The sequence below is a fragment of the Phycodurus eques genome, chromosome 23, assembly GCF_024500275.1.
Source record: "Phycodurus eques isolate BA_2022a chromosome 23, UOR_Pequ_1.1, whole genome shotgun sequence".
NCBI classification, from domain to species: domain Eukaryota; kingdom Metazoa; phylum Chordata; class Actinopteri; order Syngnathiformes; family Syngnathidae; genus Phycodurus; species Phycodurus eques.
This window is the reverse complement of record NC_084547.1, coordinates 2,804,352-2,821,256: the sequence shown is the minus strand read 5'-3', so window position 1 is coordinate 2,821,256 and position 16,905 is coordinate 2,804,352. Positions and strand designations below refer to the sequence as shown.

The following is a 16,905-nucleotide window of genomic DNA, read 5'->3' as shown; positions in this document are numbered from 1 at the left end:
TTCCTGCCATCTATCGGTCATGGGTGTCACTGCACAAGCATTTTTCAACTGTAAGCAGCCTATTCAACATTTTGGATTCATCAGAGAAATGACTTCCCTTCTCTAAAATGTATATTTTTTCATGAAGTCGTAAAGGTTAAAGGTTACATTCATGGAATGATTTATATTGGTCTCATTTTTGTTTTAATATCACAAAAAAAGTGGCATTTGAACAGGGGTGTGTAGACTTTTTATATCCACTGCATAGACTAAAAAGCAACCATTTTCTCTCACGCCAAATCATTCCCACTCACATTCACACATCCCGACGGGTAACAGCTGAGGGTGACCATCATTACTATTTGACAGTAAAATATGCCCGGTGAACACACGACGACACTTTTTTTGTCATTTTATTGTGATGATCGGCCGATACAGGAAGTAGCCGTACAGATCACGTGACCGCGTATGTACACTTGCATCCACACCATTGGAAGTTGACGGCCGCCAACCATCAACAACGATGGGGAGGCGTTGTCGATTACAACTGGGCAACTTGTTTCTGCTGATCAAGTGAATGCAGGTCGGTCCTTGTGGTCCCGATGTGACAAATTCATTTATTTACAAATAACAGGAAGAAGGGGGGTGGGGGGGAGAGGGGGCTCTGAACTTCTAAGTGCATTTTCCATCCAAGATTGTTGTTGCATTTGATCATCAGGAAAGGTTGTTACCAAATGATTCCAGAGTGTCCGAAATTATGAATGTGAACTTTTTGTGCTGTATGTAAAATGAACTGTTGAGTCACCTTTTTACTTTGTGTCAGTGTAACAGCAAGTTTTGACTCCACAATGCAAGCGAAGACATCGAGGCGCCGCTGAAACCTTTGCCGGCGCAGTCAACTTTTCAAGTCCCGCCGTGTCTCCGCTGGTCCCGTCACAGCGCGAGGCGGCGTCCATTTTTTATGATTATAATTTTTTTTTTAAGTCCCGAATATTCACCTCCTCGCAGTGAAAACGACTTCGCTCGGTACAAGCAAGTGGCGGCTCTACTTGCAGAGTTCACACCCGCCTAGTCGGGCATGTCGATGCAGAGTTTGGGCGGAGGGACAAAGTATTTGCCGGGGCTCTGCGTGATCACCACACCCGTTTTTTTGTGGAACATGGGGGCGATCTTGGGCGGCGGCTCGGGGACGGGCGGGTCCTCGGCGGCCTCGGGGTCCTCGCTGCGTTGGAGGTCATAAGAGACATTGCCGTACTCTCGCAGGAAGGGGAGGAGCTCCAGCAGGAAGTGGCAGAAGTCCTTGCGGATGCCAAACCACCCTAGAAGGTCATCGGGACACATCGGGGCTTATAGATGATTTGTTTTTTGGAAAAATGCACCAGCAATAACAAAAGACATGCAGCAAAGACTCTCTATAACTTCTGCTAACAACCCAGGCTAAACTTAGCTCCTCCCCGACATGCAAAGATTTTAGAACAGTCGAGACATATCACTCCAACATATTTTCTATTTTCTTTACATAATATATATGTACAATTTTTATGATTACAGCTTAGTACAAATGAAAACCCACAAATGATTCATCTGTCGAAACTACAATATCACGTTAAAAACAATCAAGAAACAATGGAAATTAATTTTAATGTAGAAACTGGACAGGAGTGTTTAATGAATGCAAAAAAATCTCTGAGTCGTGAAATATATGGAGAGGTCTACGATATCTAAATTTTTTTTCTACATTTTGTGGCATCTTAGCTGAGGTTCCAAAGGAAAAAAAAAAAGGATGCTAATAGAAAATGTTGGCAAAAATCTTACTACTGTGAAGCAATATTTATATCTGAAAGAAAACTACAATCTTAGCAGTTGCAAGAGAATGGCTTTTTTTTAGCGGCAGTGTAATGTTTACTTATTTTTATTTTATCAAGAGGGAACGCCGGAGTTAAGACAGTTTGGCAGATTGACAGAAGATGATGTTGGTGGTGGACGGGAAAAAAAACATCATCATCTTTTTGTCCCGCAGGGCGTTTTCTACTCACAGTGGTTTCCGCCTTTCTGGCCGAAGGTGGTGACCATGAGCGTGAGTAGCGAGAGCCACAGCGGCACGAAGACGCACACGTAGCTCAGACTGTTGTGGCCGTCTATCTTGTGCACCAGGAGGATCTGCGAGAGGGGGAAACCCCGGAAACGTCAGCGACCCGCGCCCGAGCCCGCGGAAACCTGCCCGAGTCCTCACCTCGAAGGTGAGCAGCGGAACCACGATGGTCATCCAGCTGATCGCCATGGTGATGTGAGTCCGCCGCTGCTCGGCGATGATGTCGATGGAGCGGAGGAAAAGGACCGACCAGATGATGTAGTAGAGGACCACGAGGCACAGGAAGGACATGAGGATCCACAGTGGCACGCACACCACCTGCACACACGTAGACCAGTGATTCTCAAAGTGTGGCTCCCTCTAGTGGTACGCAAAAGAAGCTCTTCCTGAGTACACTTGTGTTGTGCAGTATTTCACGTTTTAAGTTCTAAACATTTGCATGCGATCGAAAAGAACTTCCCAAATGCAAAACAAGCAATGGCTATTTGAACACAATCGGTGCAGCAACACATGGAGAGAGACAATATAACAATACTCACAGGCATATATTCTCGGGATTGTTTTTTTGGATTTCATTTTGTGAGTCAAATCGACCCATTTCACAAATATTTTGATGTAAAAAAAAAAAAAAGAAAAAAGAGAAACATGCATTTTCTTTTTTTATGTATTAGAACAGTAGTAAGTATTATTGTTATTTTTTTGCATTTAAGAAAATATTTTATTTCATTTTGACTATTTTCAAGTGGTTAAATTTGACCCGCAGCATAACAGGAGGGTTAAACACGCCCCACGTAAAATTGGGCAGGGAATATTACTGCAGTTCCCTGAGAAACCAACATAACAAGGGGGTTCGCATCAACGCAGGGGGCTCTCACCAGCCAAGGCCAGTTGATGATCCTGTCCAGCCTCAGAGCGATGAAGATGAACTGGAGAATGTTGACCGAACAGAACACTTCCAGCTGAGGAAGAGGAAGCGCGTTGTTAATTGTTCAACATCGCGGCGGGCGGGCAGCGGGGGCGACGCGTCTTACCTCCAGGGAGCGGTCGTGCCTGAAGCCCCAGACGCACGCCGCCACGGAGACTGGCGACACGAAGAAGAGCGGCATGAAGACGAGCAGCCAGAAGTAGTTGCCGCTTCCCCTCGCCACGCGGTCGCACACCAACACCTCGAACATAAGCAAGAGGACGTGAAGTCCCACGGCGATCAGCATGGCCTTGAACTCCACACACGTCTCCCCTTCAGCCCTGGTGGACAGGGAAAATGCCAAGTAAAGAAAAAAAATAATACTGAGTAACTGAGAAAAAAACAACCATTCCCCCCTCCCCCATTATCGTGCATCTCTAATTGGCATCCAGCGATACCCACTACGGGTCTACCTGTACTGAGGGTTGTGTGCCCACACTCCAGTGCCCACTGACGCCCCGATGATGACCAGCAGCTTCCACAGCCATATTGGCGTGAACACTGCCCAGTAGCTCCACTGGATAACCCCATCCAGCCTCAAGGACAGCAACACGGAGAACAGCAGCAGGCACAAGTAGATCAGGAACTTGCTGCGGAGGGATAAAGGTCACGTCAAATTGCCAGGAAACCACAACCGAAAGTGAATTGAACGCAGAGCCAGCGGTGCAAAAACAATCCCTCTCAAAGCAAACGGTCAGCCGCTGGTCCGTGTTGCCGAGACGTTGGAACATGAACATGCTCAGATGAATAGACATCAATGCGATGCAAACAAAAATGAATGAAGCTGTTATTGAAGCGAGACCAAACTAAAATCCTCAAATACTTCTGAAAAACGGGTTATTAGGCTTCATTCCACGGGAACTACAAAGCAGTCGCTCCGTTAAATATAGTTCATGCCTTGATTTAAATTCTGACACCAAATGTTAGCACCTTAGCTAGCTCTTAACAAATGTTCTCAGCAAGTTAACTTCCCGATTTTTCAACTTTTTGATTTGCCCCCCCCAACTCTCGACACTTTATACGTAGTTTTTGTTCAATTTCTGACACATTGACGTTATGACGTCCAGCTAAAGCAACTCGGCGGTCCTCCGTTACCTGGGATTGAAATCCTGAAAGAGTCCCCTTAAATTCATGGCGCTGATTAAAATGTCACTCACGTTAATTATGTCATTGTTTCGTTTAGTTGGCCATTTATTCTAGTTTAAAGCGTTTAACTAAATTTCCTGGCTTGCTAGCTTGTATGTTTATGTTTTTTCTCCTAAACCCTCCATCGGAAATGACGTAGGACACTAAGGCGGGTTCACGAGAGGCAAAAGACGGAAACTTGAATTGTGACAATTTTACTTGCCGTCGTATTTATTTCGACCGCAGGACTATAGTTGTAATTCACCCCCAAAATAATCTCTATTGCGTTTCCACTTGACAAAAAAAAATAAAAAATAAAAAATGTATTTGCTAGATTAGCATGTCCACACACTAAACCAATCAGCATCGCGCCTGTTCCAATGTGACCAATCACGGACGAGAAATGTTAAGCAGCGAGCTCAATCAAAGTACAGTACACTTTATAACCCCCCCCCCCCTTTACGTTCTCTTTTATTGTTTAATGGCTTTTATATAAAAGTGATTTTTTTTTCTTCATTAAGGATATTTTGATGCTATGAAACAGTCTTGGAATGTATTTCTACGCACAACCGCAGTTTCTTTCAAAAGTATAATAACACTAAAAAATACTCAGAACCAGACAGCTAGTACTTTTGGGTCGACCGGATGGCTTGACAAATTAAAATCGAGTCATTGAACCCAATTGTGCAAGTGAAACGTGTGCACCCCCTAGTGGTATGCAATAGAATCACTGCTTACGTACATTATATACTCTACTGTTATGTTAAGATGTCTCATTGAAATAAAACAACAAAAAAGTCTTACAAGTTCCATTCAAGTATCCTTTTAATGCAAATACCAAACATAATCCACCAGGCATTCTTTGTATTACTTGCGTATCCTAAAATATATCAATTATTGCACAAATCTGTATCTTCATATTCGTATCGGGAGGTACTCTGCGAACCCGCCTTGGAAAAATCTACAAGAATATGGAAATGCAATTATGTGTGATAAAAATGAAGGCAGCAAGACCTACAAAAGAGCAGCGACTGAAGGCAAAACAAGTCCATGGAGGAAAACAGTTGTCTTTATAGAATTCTACAAAATTAAACAGGAATGGTTTGTTGAATTTGATGTTCACAGTCCTATCATGACGATAACTCAGGCTCTTGCGTGTTAATTTTCAGACATCTTGCGGATCATGTAGTTCAGGATGCCTCCGTGATGGAAATAGGCCAGTTCCACGTCCGTGTCAAACCTCATCCGTACACGAAAAGTTTTTCCTGTGTCGAGCTGGAGGGAGAATAAGAGGAGAAGGCGTTATGTACCCAAATGTGTGCCTGCAAGAGAGTGCGAGCGTACCGTCACGACGACGATCATCCTGGTGGTGATGTTTTCGGGGATGGCGACGTGGTAGCGCTCTCTTCCGGTCAAGGCCAGACTCTCGGCGTTGTCGCCTGGTAAATACTCCAGCGGGATTATTCCCATGCCCACCAGATTGCTCCGGTGGATCCGCTCGTAGCTCTCGGCGAGAACAGCCTTGATCCCCTTGGAATACATGAAGAAAATGCCTACATAAAATGCGCAAAAGTGAAAGAACATTTCATTGTTCTTCCTGGCACTATACGTCGCTGGCATAGACAGCAAAAGATGAACAAAGCTACAACCAAAGTAAACATGAAAGGCAGTTTTTAAATGGTCATTCATAGCAACCAGACCCCGAGTGGAGAAGGTAATGCCCCCCGAATCCTAAGAACTGGTTGGGCCACCATCAGCAGCAACAACAGCCATCAAGCGTTTTTGACAACTGGCCTCTCTTTCACGTCTCTGTGGAGATATTTTAGCCCACTCTTCCTTGCAGAATTGTTTTAATTCAGTGACAAAGAAAGGTTTTCAAGCATGTATGGCCTTTTTAAAGTCATGCCACTCCATTTCAACTGATTCAAGTCCGGACATTGACAAGGCCACTCCAAAACCTTCATTTTGTTTTGTTTAAGCTATTCAGAGGTTGACTTGCTGGTGTGTTTTGGATTGTCGTCCTGCTGCAGAACCCAAGTGCTCTTCAGCTTGAGGTCACCAGCTGATGCCCGAACACTTCCCTTTTGGATTTTCGTGTGAGGAGCAGAATTCACGGTTCCAATCACAGGAAGTTGTCCAGGTCCTGAAGAGGTAAGCCGCCCCAGACCAACACACTACCACCACGTTTGACTGTTGGTATGATGTTCTTTTTCCGAAATACTGTGTTCCTTTTATGCCCGAGACACACACATTCCAACAAGTTCAACTTTCCTCTCGTCAGTCCATCGAATAGTCTCCCAAAAGTCTTGGGAATCATTCACGTTTTTTGTTGTTGTTTTTTCATAAAAGTAAGACGGGCCTTTTTGGTCAGAAGGGATTTTCCCCTGACATGGATGCCATTTTCCTTATTGTTGAGCCATGAACACTGACCTTAACTGAGGCAAGGAAGGCCTGCAGTTCTTTAGTTTTTGTCCAGGGTTCCTCTGTGACCTCCTGGATGAGTCGTCACTGAGCTCTTGAGGTTATTTTTGGAGGCCGGCCACTCCTAGGAAGGTTCACCACTGTTCCATGTTTTCTCCATTTGAGGATAATGGCTCTCATTGTGGTTCACTGGAGTCCTGAAGCTTTCCAAATGGCTTTGTAACCCTTTCCAGACTGATAGATGCCAATTTCTTTCTCTCTCATCTGTTCTTGAAGTTCATTTTGTCACATTGTTTTTCGCTCTTTTGGTCGACTTAATCTTTGGTTGCAAACATTTCTATACAAGTGATTTTGTGATTGAACAGGTCTGAAGGTATTCAGGCTTGGGTATGCTCTGTGATCTCTCACCGCACAAGGGTTGGTAATCACTGCCTTTAATGAACAAGTGGGAGTTATGAAGAGTCAAGGCACATTCTTACCAGTAATAATGGCCCTTTTGCTGCCCAGTCTCTTGAGCTGCCAGAGCCGTACTCCTTCCCGGCAAGAATCAGCAGAGGGACTCCCGACTGGCCGTATCGCTCCGCTGCATCAAACACATCCATCTCGACACAACAGAATAGGCGAATTAATTGATTACAAACAACCCAACTAGAGGGAACGGTGTCAAAACTTTATCAATCTGCTTTAGCACTTTCTGTGCAGTGAAAAGTGTTAACAGTGTGTGGAAGGGATAAAACTATTAAAAAATGTTTATTTGGTTTCTAGAGCACAGATTTTCACCGAATGCGCGTGGGTAAGGAACGCTTACCATTTCCCCAGTTGGCAGGTAAATCGTTTGAGGTGCCTGCTTGTTGAGGAATTTGTTGAACAGCCGGATGTTGGCAAACGTCCCCCGGGCCATGACGGCGTCGTTACCTCGACGGGAGCCGTAAGAGTTGAAGTCACGAGGGATTACACTGTCAATATTTATATTAAAAAAAATACAAATAAAAAAAAAAATGTTTTTTTTTTTAAATGGAAGGCCAAAAAATGTTTTACCCCCGTATACTTGAAATGTGACGAAGCATTATGTACTTTCTCTCATAGCTCCTCAAATGAAAATGATTCCCTACTGGTGATTTCGGGGATTCAGAGATAAAATGTGTCGACAAATATTCCATCGAGGTCACTTACTCTCTGCTTGACAGGTAGCGGGCTGCGGGGCTGCTTCTGGTGATGTTTCCAGCAGGAGAAATGTGGTCTGTAGTGACTGAGTCGCCCAAGTTCAGCAGCACGTAGGCTCCGTCAATGGAACGTGGAGGATTTAACTGCATGGTCTGAATAAAAGACAAGGAAGTATCAAGCCTCTTTTAGCATGTTGACGCCAGAGGAAAAAAAAAAAAAAAAAGCTTTTCTAAAGTAAAATTTCATTTACCAAACCATCAAAAAAGGGTGGGGACTTGATGTAAGTTGACGTCACATCCCAGGGATACAGCTTGTCTGATGGAGCCACCAGAGAGTTCCAGCGTTCATTCACTTTCTGCAACCGTTATACACAATTATTCTCTACGAGTCTGCTTTCAGAAGGTCTTAAAAGCCAAATCGGATAGTACCTCAATTTTCTCATACACTTCTCTGAACATCGATGGAATGACAAACTTTGTCTCCTCAAGCTGGATCTCCTCCCGTGTGGGCCAGATGTCCTTCAAGAAGACCTCTCGACCTTCAGAATTAATTGCTAAAAAAATTTTTTAAAAAAAAGCAGAAGCAGCAGCATTATAGCGGGGGAACACTTTCAATTCTTTCAATGTCGAAGAGAAATTGTGGACATTAACACTGGCTAATGTCGCAACAGCGGTGACGTTTTTGGGCACACTTTACTCAGTGCTTTCTTTGGGAAGGTGGAGGTCTTGTGCTGGATAATCGACTCCACCCTGCCTGTCCTCCAATATCAACTCTCACTCACTCATACTATGGGGACGGGGGTCGGGGGCGGTCGGCCATTGCTCTGCCGTGGGGTAACTGGCACTGCACAACAACTTACAATGGACCACATACTAGCATCGCTGCCTTGTTTACCTGTCCTGTTTGTCCAGTCCTGTCTACGCTTTGTTTCCCTTCCTCACAGGGCGAAGCACTGCCCTCCCTGTCCACAAATAGAAAACTTCACTTAAACCATTTTTTTTGGTTTTTTTTTTTAAAGTAAGGCCACAATACACATATAACGTGCACAAAACTTCAATTTTTGTCCACCAAATACCAATTTGGGGTCACACCTTAAGGAGGTAGAATGTGCTCACAAAATACAAATTCCAGAGAAGTCCAAAGTCAGCACACGCACCTTCCACCATTTAAAGTGGCTCTGATGAACCCAAAATAAATTCACTGTACAATGTGGCCACAAAACGCTCATTTGTGGCCACAAATTAGCATTTAGTGTACTTTACATATACCTATTTTGTGGCCAAGAGTTAATATATTGTTTCCACAATTTTGTATTTTGTGGCCGTAACTTAGCATCTGCGCACATATTATGTCTACATTGTGGCCACAATTTAAAATGTTTTTTTACCATGTCATGTCCGGGGCTCTGCATAATGTATTTCTGACATTCCAATATCTTGCTTATACGGTTTTGTGGTCAATTATTTGATCCGATGCCATGCTAAAAACAAAAACTCAAGAGTAACAAAAACTCACGCATGGCTACAACCATAGCCAACAAATCATTTACAATGAGCTTCGACTCCCCACTTTACTCACCAATCGGTTCCGTCAAAAAGTCAATCTTTACAGTCCCGGCGATGGCATAAGCGATAACGAGCGGCGGCGAGGCAAGGTAGTTGGCTCTGGTGTTGGGGTGAACGCGCCCTTCAAAGTTGCGATTTCCGGACAGCACACCTGCAGCCACCAAATCTCCCTGAAGAACAAATAGACACACAGAACCATCAACGATCTTTTTGATGGGTTTTTACAGTATACTTACTGTAATGCCCTAACAAGTGGGAAAGGAGAGTTACTGTCACCGACTTTTTGGCTCTTTATTGAACATCGGGAGAACAGTAAAACATCTAAACACAACGAGCGCGCTGAAGCCGGAGCTGCTGTTGGCCACGGCTCACGCCCGGACACTCGCGTGCATACTTGCCATAGGTTGAGCCAACCGGCTAACCTTCCTCCAGCTCACCACGTCACGCAACACCCAACCAGGGCCTGCCTCTCACAAGCCCTGGTGGGGTGCACATATCTAACAGATACTACAATATGTACAGTATTTTCTATACATTTCATGCCTGCAATTTGTTGTGTGTGTTCCAAAATGTTTACAATGTGTTTAAAAAGTGTGTTTTAATGCATTTGAATGAGTTAAAGCGTGTGGGATGGGTTAAAACTATTTTTAAAAAATGTATTTGATAGAGTCTCTCCATATGGCGGATTTTCACCTAATGCGGGTGGTTTGGGAACCCATCCCATGCGGCCTGTGATGAACGGACGTTCAGATGTACTTTGTTATACCTGGGTAATGGCCTCCACCACTGGCTCCGGGAGGGGTCCACTGTTGCCTATACACGTCATGCAACCATAGCCGACAACCTCAAAGCTTTAAAAAAATAAAATAAAATAGACGAGAGTGAGACATAGCGACCAAATGGATAAAACATTATAAATCACGCATTCCTTATTATTATTAGGTCCACAGCATTTGGTAGCAATAGGACAAAATCTCGAGACTAAGTTCATTTTTGAAGGAGACCTGAGAATGGCCCAAATGAGCCTAAAATGTCTGCTTCAAACCAAAATGGCCAACTTCCTGTATCCTTTCAGGCCTGTTTTTTTTTTAGATTTTATTGTGGGTATATTCATGATTAAAATTACCTGTGAAATTTCACGTTGCCAACTAAAACTGGCTTTGGGAATGAATTTTGAAAAAAACGGGCATTCCCCAGGGCTCTGTCTTGGGGCTCCACTGTTTGTCTACATTTGTTCAATTGTGGCATGACACAGACACCTTTTTTTGTGGGTCTACTCATTATAAACACCAACAAAAATCTCATGTTGAGCAGCTTGACTGCATGAATGTTTAGCAGCTTACCCTAACTGAGATAGATAGTCCATAACGCCACTCTCCTTCAGGTAATAAGTCACCACTCCGCTACCGGGTGAAAGGCTGGTCTTTATGTAAGGCTTCACACTTAACCCATTCTCGATTGCCTTTTTAGCGAGGAGTCCTGGAAGAAAACGGCAATGAATAATCCAGACATATGCGGAAAATCAAGAAATCAAAATGAAATGGCCCACCAGCTCCGAGCATGACGGACGGGTTGCTGGTGTTTGTGCAGCTGGTGATAGCTGCAATCACAACTGAGCCGTGGCTTAACATGTACTCTTTTCCATCAAACTGGAAGGGGACCGTTGCGCTCTGAGAATCCGGAGCCACGGCAAAGCCTTTGAAACCTTGCTGAAGTTCCGGTAAAATAAAAGAAAATGTGTATTCATTTGTCCAGTCAACCAATCAAAAAGCATTCATTCTTGTAAAATTGGGAGTTTGTCCTTCTTCAGGTATCTTCAACTTGTTACATTTTGATGCGGGCCATCCTTAAATGTTATTATTAGACGATGTGGTGGCCCTGGGCCTGACTTTGGAAACCGCAGCTTAAACATGAAAAGCAAACATATAAATAAAAAAAAAGCCAAACTCACCTTGGCTCCCAGGCAGCTTGCAAAGTCTTTTTTCATGTCTGAAAGAGGAATTCTGTCCTGAGGTCTTTTAGGGCCACTACAGCATGGAACCACAGTACTGAGGTCCAACTCTACAACCTTCAAGAGAAACACAATGTTGTCTAGTACAAATTAATATACCCTTGAATATGCTTTACATAGTGTCAGGAGTCAGGACAGACCTGACTAAAATCTGGATCCTGGGAGACATTGCTGTAGTTCCGGAACATGGACACGGCTTTCAGGTACCTTGTAATGTACGCCAGTTTTTCTGCTTCTCGCCCTGATTTCAGAAAAAAATAAAGCCACGGGCATCACTAAATTCACTCAGGAGTCCGGCCTCGTCGGTCACTCACCGGTCTGCTTGAGGTATTCAATGCTGACATCATCCACAGGAAAGAAAGCTGCGGTCGCTCCATATTCTGGACACATGTTTGAGATGGTGGCTCTGTCCGCAATGGACAGCTGAGCCACGCTGGGCCCGAAAAACTCCACAAACTTTCCCACCACGCCCACTTGACGGAGGTGCTGAACAAAACACAGGTGACACGTGGTGTTCAATACGGTTGAAAATATTTCACAAAAGCTCCACGAAAATGGCGTCAATTACCTTTGTGACAGTGAGAACAATGTCTGTGGAGGTAATAAACTTGTCCGGGCTCCCATACATCTTGTATCCAACCACCTCGGGTAGAACCATGCTGATTGGCTGACCCAGCATCACTGCCTCTGCTTCAATTCCACCCACACCTACACGTAGAAAGAAAAATACAAAATTGAATCAATCGCTTCATCGGAGTGAGACATATTGGTAAAAACCTAGAGCAACGCTTCTTGTTTCTTTATTGCAGCGGCGCAAAAAATGAACCGTGAAACCGCCGGGGGTTCACTGTACTGTTTAAATAGAGCGCCTGGATGCACATGAGGTACAACACCACTACGACTTACCCCAACCCAGAACACCAAGGCCATCGATCATGGTGGTATGGGAATCTGTGCCCACCAGGCTGTCCGGGTAGAAATACCCTTCATGGTTAAACACCACCCTGGCCAAATACTCCAAGTTGACCTGGTGGACAATTCCCGAACCAGGTGGAATAATACGCATGTTCCTGAAAGCTTGCGAGCCCCACTAAAAATAAAAATAAAAACAGGTGTATTAAAAAAAAAAAATGAATAAATTAAAAAAAAAAATTTCTTACTATGTAAAGTGTGTGACCGGCATCAAGTGGAAACACAGGTTAATTGTACCTTCTGCCATCTATTACAGTAGAAGCCCATTTAATCATTCTGCCTGTCACTATACGGCGCTGGCATAGATAGATGAACAAAGATAGATTATTTGTTGCGAATAAATAGAAATGTTCGGATCAATTCATTGAAAACTGGATCATTTCCCGCAGCACACTTGAGGATCTCTCACTGGTTGAGAATAAATGATACTGTATAAAGTGTGACATAGGCGGTGGTCATCGGACACAGAACATTTGTCACCACTTTGTACCTTAAGGAACTGAAATCTCTCTCTGTTGCGTTCAAACTCCAAGTTTTCATTTTTCTGAAGGCTATCAGACCTTCAGAAAGAAAAAATAAATAAATCAGATGATTAGATTAATGGAGCATTTAAAAGCCGATGGAACCATTTAGACGGTCTTACTTTTTATTAAAGTCCACTTGGACGGAATGATCGATGACCAGGTCGGCCGGGCAAACGGGATTGATCTTCTCGGGGTCGCCGCCGAGCTTAATCACCGCATTGCGCATGGCGGCGAAATCAACCACGGCAGGTACGCCGCTGTGAACACAAAGGACACACAATAAGGTGGGAATACAACGCACCACGCCAGTTGCAGGTCCAAACCGAAGTTCACAAAGGTCTCAGTGATACACCGTGCTGACTGAAGTGAGGTTTAGTGTTCGCGCCAGGTCTCGTACAGTGAACCCCCGCTATGCTATTTGTGGGTGGTAGGGACTGAGCACTGCTGCGAGCGACTGTCTTCTACTGCCCTCCTGTGCAGTAAAATAATAATGCAACTACTACACACACAAAAAAAAATGCAGCTCGGACATACGTGAAATCCTGCAGGATGACGCGTGCCGGCCTGAACGGGATCTCCACAGACTGCGTCTGGGTTTGCTTCCAGTTCAGGATATTTTCCACGTCGGACTGCTTCACCAGAAAGCCGTCGCAGTTCCTGACAGCAGACTCCAAGAGAACCCGGATGGAAAATGGCAAGTTGTCTAAAGAACAGAAGACAGGCAGAGTAGACGCTGCTTACCAAAATTAAGTTCACATGTAAAGGTTATTGTGCATTTTAGGTTCATCTTGAAATTTGAGCCAAAAGCCCACGAGCCCAAACCTTTTGGTGAAGAACAGATTTCACAGCAATAGATGATCTCTTACCATATCTGGGATCTTCAAGTTTGGTGAGATTATAAAACATCTGATTTGCAACCTGAGGATCCAGAAGCTCAACTATATGTTGGAAGGGATTCGTCGCAGTTCCGGCCATCCTCTCCCAGTAAGTTTGCGCAAATCTCAAACTAAATGAAAATACAAATCAATGCTTTCACTTTGGGGTTATAACAATTGCACATTTATGACAGTTTCAAAAGACTATATACAGTGTTTTCCGATGTGTGTTTGCGTTAAGCGAGCAGACTTTTGCACACAGCAAAATTACAGTATGTGGTTTGCTTCAAAACACAGTGTGTTTGTTTTATTTTTAGTTTGACAGTAAACTTTCACTGCTGGCGTTTTTTTTTTTTTTTAGGCTGGCACAAAACAAAAAATCAATAAAAACACTCAAGTACAGATACCTAAAATATACACATTTCAGTCGGTTTGCAAGCAAGACGTGCCCCGCCCACTTTTTCACACGTCATGTGACGTCATTTATCGGAATCCATTTTGTTTTCCTGTCCTTTTCCATCAATAATAATGAATCAGTGCAATAATTAGGGCAGTTGACGTTTGATGTAAATTAAATATGTGAAAACGCGTTCAACCCTCGCTTCCATTCAGCACATTTCATTCACGTTTTAACTCCTCTCCTAGTTGTATAATGTTAAGCGGCATGTTTGCCTACTCGCCTATCAAAAGTCTAAAGTCCACAGCACGGGCCGTCGCTTAGCATTAGCCACCTTTATTAAAGTCCCATTTTGGATTTTGACAGAATGACAATAACGACTTAGCAGTGCAGCTTTGTGCATTATTAACCTTGTCTGGCATAGGGCAGTTTTAAAGTTATTTCGACTGCCAAAATCTTAAGTTACATAAGTCGTACTGCTGCGGACAGCCCGCGGTGAGCTTAGACTCGAACGAGTTCGTCTTGCGGTGGGGAGGAAAAAACAAAACAAAAACAACACTGACTCGTTGACATGGGTGGATTTGTGTCTTGTGGCAAATGACGCCAGACAGGTAGTGAGGTGTTGCTTGTACCTCGTCACGAAGAACGGCGTTTGACGTCGCGGTTACCCAAACTGCATACGGAAGTAAATGTGCAACACAAGCTGTACGGTGACTCCACTTGGACAAAATAGACGTTGACACTTTAGGCGAATCAAAAGGGTGTACCGTCGTTAAGGTAATGAATATTTACAAGTATCTGTACTAAAGTTAATTATGTATGTTTTTGACGACTTTTGTCATGTATTTATATAATATCAGCAATATTTATCGCATCATTTATCTTGACATTTGTAAACAGAAATGTGTACTTGATACTCCTGACTTTGTCCAAATACAGTCGTCTCTGACCCTCACCATATCGCGGTTCACTTTTCACGGTCTCACTGTATCGCAGATTTTGAAATCATATATATCTAATTTTGGATCGGGGAATTTTCGCTATATTGCTAATGTTACTGCAGACTCACGTAGCAATAAGCTTTTTTATTTGGGGCAGAAAATGGTGAAGAAGATCCAGTCGTGTGCACATTAGGAACAAAGAGAGTGCGGGTGGTGGTATGCATGGTGAGCAGAGTTGATTTGCTAACCAGTTGTCTACCGTGCTGCCGTAAAATCTTTTAGTCATCGAAATTATTTTCTTTTTTTAATTACATTTTGATGTCACCGTATTGTATTGATTACAATGATATGTCATTATATCGCAGCTGACAGAGCATGTCACAGCAATACCCATAATTATTAATGGTGCACTGCCTCAGCACTTACTAAAAATGTATAAATCAACATATTCCTACATTAAAAATAGGGGGGAAAAAATCGGAATCATTAAAAAAAATCTATATTTTTACATATTATGTACACATGTGAGACCATTTGATCGCAGTGCAATTCTCAAAACAAATGAAATGAGTTCAAGAACTGTTATAAAAAGCCTAAAAACATTTAACCCCCCCCCCCCCCCCCACGCACACACACACACACACACACATTCTCGACATTCATACAAGAGGTGGAGTTTGACACTGGGTCCCAAAGCAAATGTTGTAGGTGTAGTAGAGTCGAGCAGTATAGCAGGCCGGGCAAATAATGGAGCAGCACCATACAGGTAAGGACATGTAGCTGTTTGGAGAGTTTTTAGTTTTTTTTTGAAATGCCAAATGCCTGAGTCTGCTTCTTATATCCTTTTCACGCTAATCCATAAGTAGGCTATAGTTGCATATATAGTACTCTAATTGCATGCAATAATTTTACCAGGCGTTTGTAATGTTGTAACGACAGTCTGCTATAATAGTTGCACATTTTTTTGTCATAACATGAAAAAAAAAAAAAAAAAAAAAGGTTAGGGGGTGCACCAATCTCTCGGGACTTTTAATAATGTGCCACAAAACAGGGATTCCCTAACCAATGTGCAAAAGATCATGAGGTGAGTTACAAGCAATAACCCAATTTCACAAAATAATGTATCTTTGTTTGACTGTCTATGCCAGGCACCTATAGTGACATGCAGGACAATAACATTTGTGAGTAAATTCATTTTCAGTATACTTTTGGTGTCGATTTTTCATGTAAAACACATGCCCCGGCTCAATAATAATAATACTGCCATTAAAGAATAACAGTACTATCAACTGCGATGTTGATATTTGCTGAGAAATATATTTGCATGTCGCGCAGGAATTAAGTTTAGCCTGGGTTGTTAGTGGAAGTTGCGCAGAGTCTTTTTTTTTTCAAACTCCAATAATCTGTAAGCCATTTATTTTTCAGGGTATTGTAAAATGAGTTTGAAATTATATTAAAGTGATGCATGATGGGATGTCAAATTTTCGCAGTGCCAATCCCATGCAAATAGTAAGGGTTTCGTGTACCTTTATCTTTTACTGAAATGTTTTCACCATCCAGGTGTTTTTTTTTTTTTTTTTTTTTTTTTTTTTTAGTGTAGAGGGGGTGCGGCAACTCAAAAACAAGGTTGTGGAAAGACTGATTTGCCGTACTCTTCCTTATGTCTTGCTTAGATAACAATGTTCTGTGTGTGGATCCAAATGATAGTTGCTGGGAAATAAGTGGCGGTTGTGACGGGTTGTCATTATTAAGGTGAGAAGGGGTGCTGCGAAAAGGACGCCGCCGAGCTTCCCGTCCGAGCAAAGCGACTTTGTGGCGTGACACTTAACATTCCTTCGCTGCTGTGTAGTCAGTAGCTTTTGATTTAGTGCTGCA

At 43.1% G+C, this 16,905-nt stretch overlaps 2 protein-coding genes across 4 annotated transcripts; both read right to left on the bottom strand.

The window, feature by feature from the left end:
• Nucleotides 1-179: 179 nt before the first annotated feature.
• On the bottom strand, nucleotides 180-4,331 carry tmem185 (transmembrane protein 185). Its single transcript, XM_061669310.1, has 7 exons — nucleotides 4,131-4,331; nucleotides 3,449-3,625; nucleotides 3,103-3,316; nucleotides 2,947-3,030; nucleotides 2,213-2,389; nucleotides 2,016-2,139; nucleotides 180-1,298 (listed from the first exon to the last, which is right to left on the bottom strand). Exons 1-7 carry the CDS (start codon nucleotides 4,166-4,168, stop codon nucleotides 1,048-1,050), a joined length of 1,065 nt encoding a protein of 354 aa, XP_061525294.1. The 5' UTR covers nucleotides 4,169-4,331; the 3' UTR covers nucleotides 180-1,047.
• Nucleotides 4,332-4,972: 641 nt separating this feature from the next.
• On the bottom strand, nucleotides 4,973-14,802 carry aco1 (aconitase 1, soluble). Of its 3 annotated transcripts, none has more exons than XM_061669501.1 (21): nucleotides 14,722-14,802; nucleotides 13,684-13,823; nucleotides 13,352-13,520; nucleotides 12,937-13,074; nucleotides 12,784-12,853; nucleotides 12,228-12,411; nucleotides 11,890-12,029; nucleotides 11,636-11,807; nucleotides 11,462-11,562; nucleotides 11,262-11,378; nucleotides 10,860-11,019; nucleotides 10,654-10,789; nucleotides 10,077-10,161; nucleotides 9,324-9,480; nucleotides 8,174-8,298; nucleotides 7,996-8,100; nucleotides 7,755-7,897; nucleotides 7,390-7,537; nucleotides 7,061-7,183; nucleotides 5,505-5,690; nucleotides 4,973-5,435 (listed from the first exon to the last, which is right to left on the bottom strand). In XM_061669501.1, exons 2-21 carry the CDS (start codon nucleotides 13,790-13,792, stop codon nucleotides 5,319-5,321), a joined length of 2,685 nt encoding a protein of 894 aa, XP_061525485.1. In that variant the 5' UTR covers nucleotides 13,793-13,823; nucleotides 14,722-14,802; the 3' UTR covers nucleotides 4,973-5,318. The 3 variants fall into 3 exon arrangements, with proteins under 3 accessions (XP_061525485.1, XP_061525486.1, XP_061525487.1); XM_061669502.1 differs by having other exon boundaries at nucleotides 14,653-14,728; XM_061669503.1 differs by lacking the exon at nucleotides 4,973-5,435 and having other exon boundaries at nucleotides 5,527-5,713.
• Nucleotides 14,803-16,905: the final 2,103 nt, after the last annotated feature.

What these genes read in the sequence shown, in the direction of transcription:
- tmem185 (XM_061669310.1), bottom strand. Translation starts at nt 4,168, where the DNA reads ATGAATTTAAGGGGACTCTTTCAGGATTTCAATCCCAG. An exon ending in TTTCAGGATTTCAATCCCAG is followed by an intron (nt 3,626 to 4,130) that starts GTAACGGAGGAC and finishes ATCCCTCCGCAG; the next exon opens with CAAGTTCCTGATCTACTTGT. An exon ending in TCATCAACTGGCCTTGGCTG is followed by an intron (nt 2,390 to 2,946) that starts GTGAGAGCCCCC and finishes ACGTGTGTGCAG; the next exon opens with GTGGTGTGCGTGCCACTGTG.
- aco1 (XM_061669501.1), bottom strand. Translation starts at nt 13,792, where the DNA reads ATGGCCGGAACTGCGACGAATCCCTTCCAACATATAGTTGAGCTTCTG. An exon ending in CAAGCTGCCTGGGAGCCAAG is followed by an intron (nt 11,020 to 11,261) that starts GTGAGTTTGGCT and finishes CCGGAACTTCAG; the next exon opens with CAAGGTTTCAAAGGCTTTGC. An exon ending in GACTATCTATCTCAGTTAGG is followed by an intron (nt 10,162 to 10,653) that starts GTAAGCTGCTAA and finishes ATTTTTTTAAAG; the next exon opens with CTTTGAGGTTGTCGGCTATG.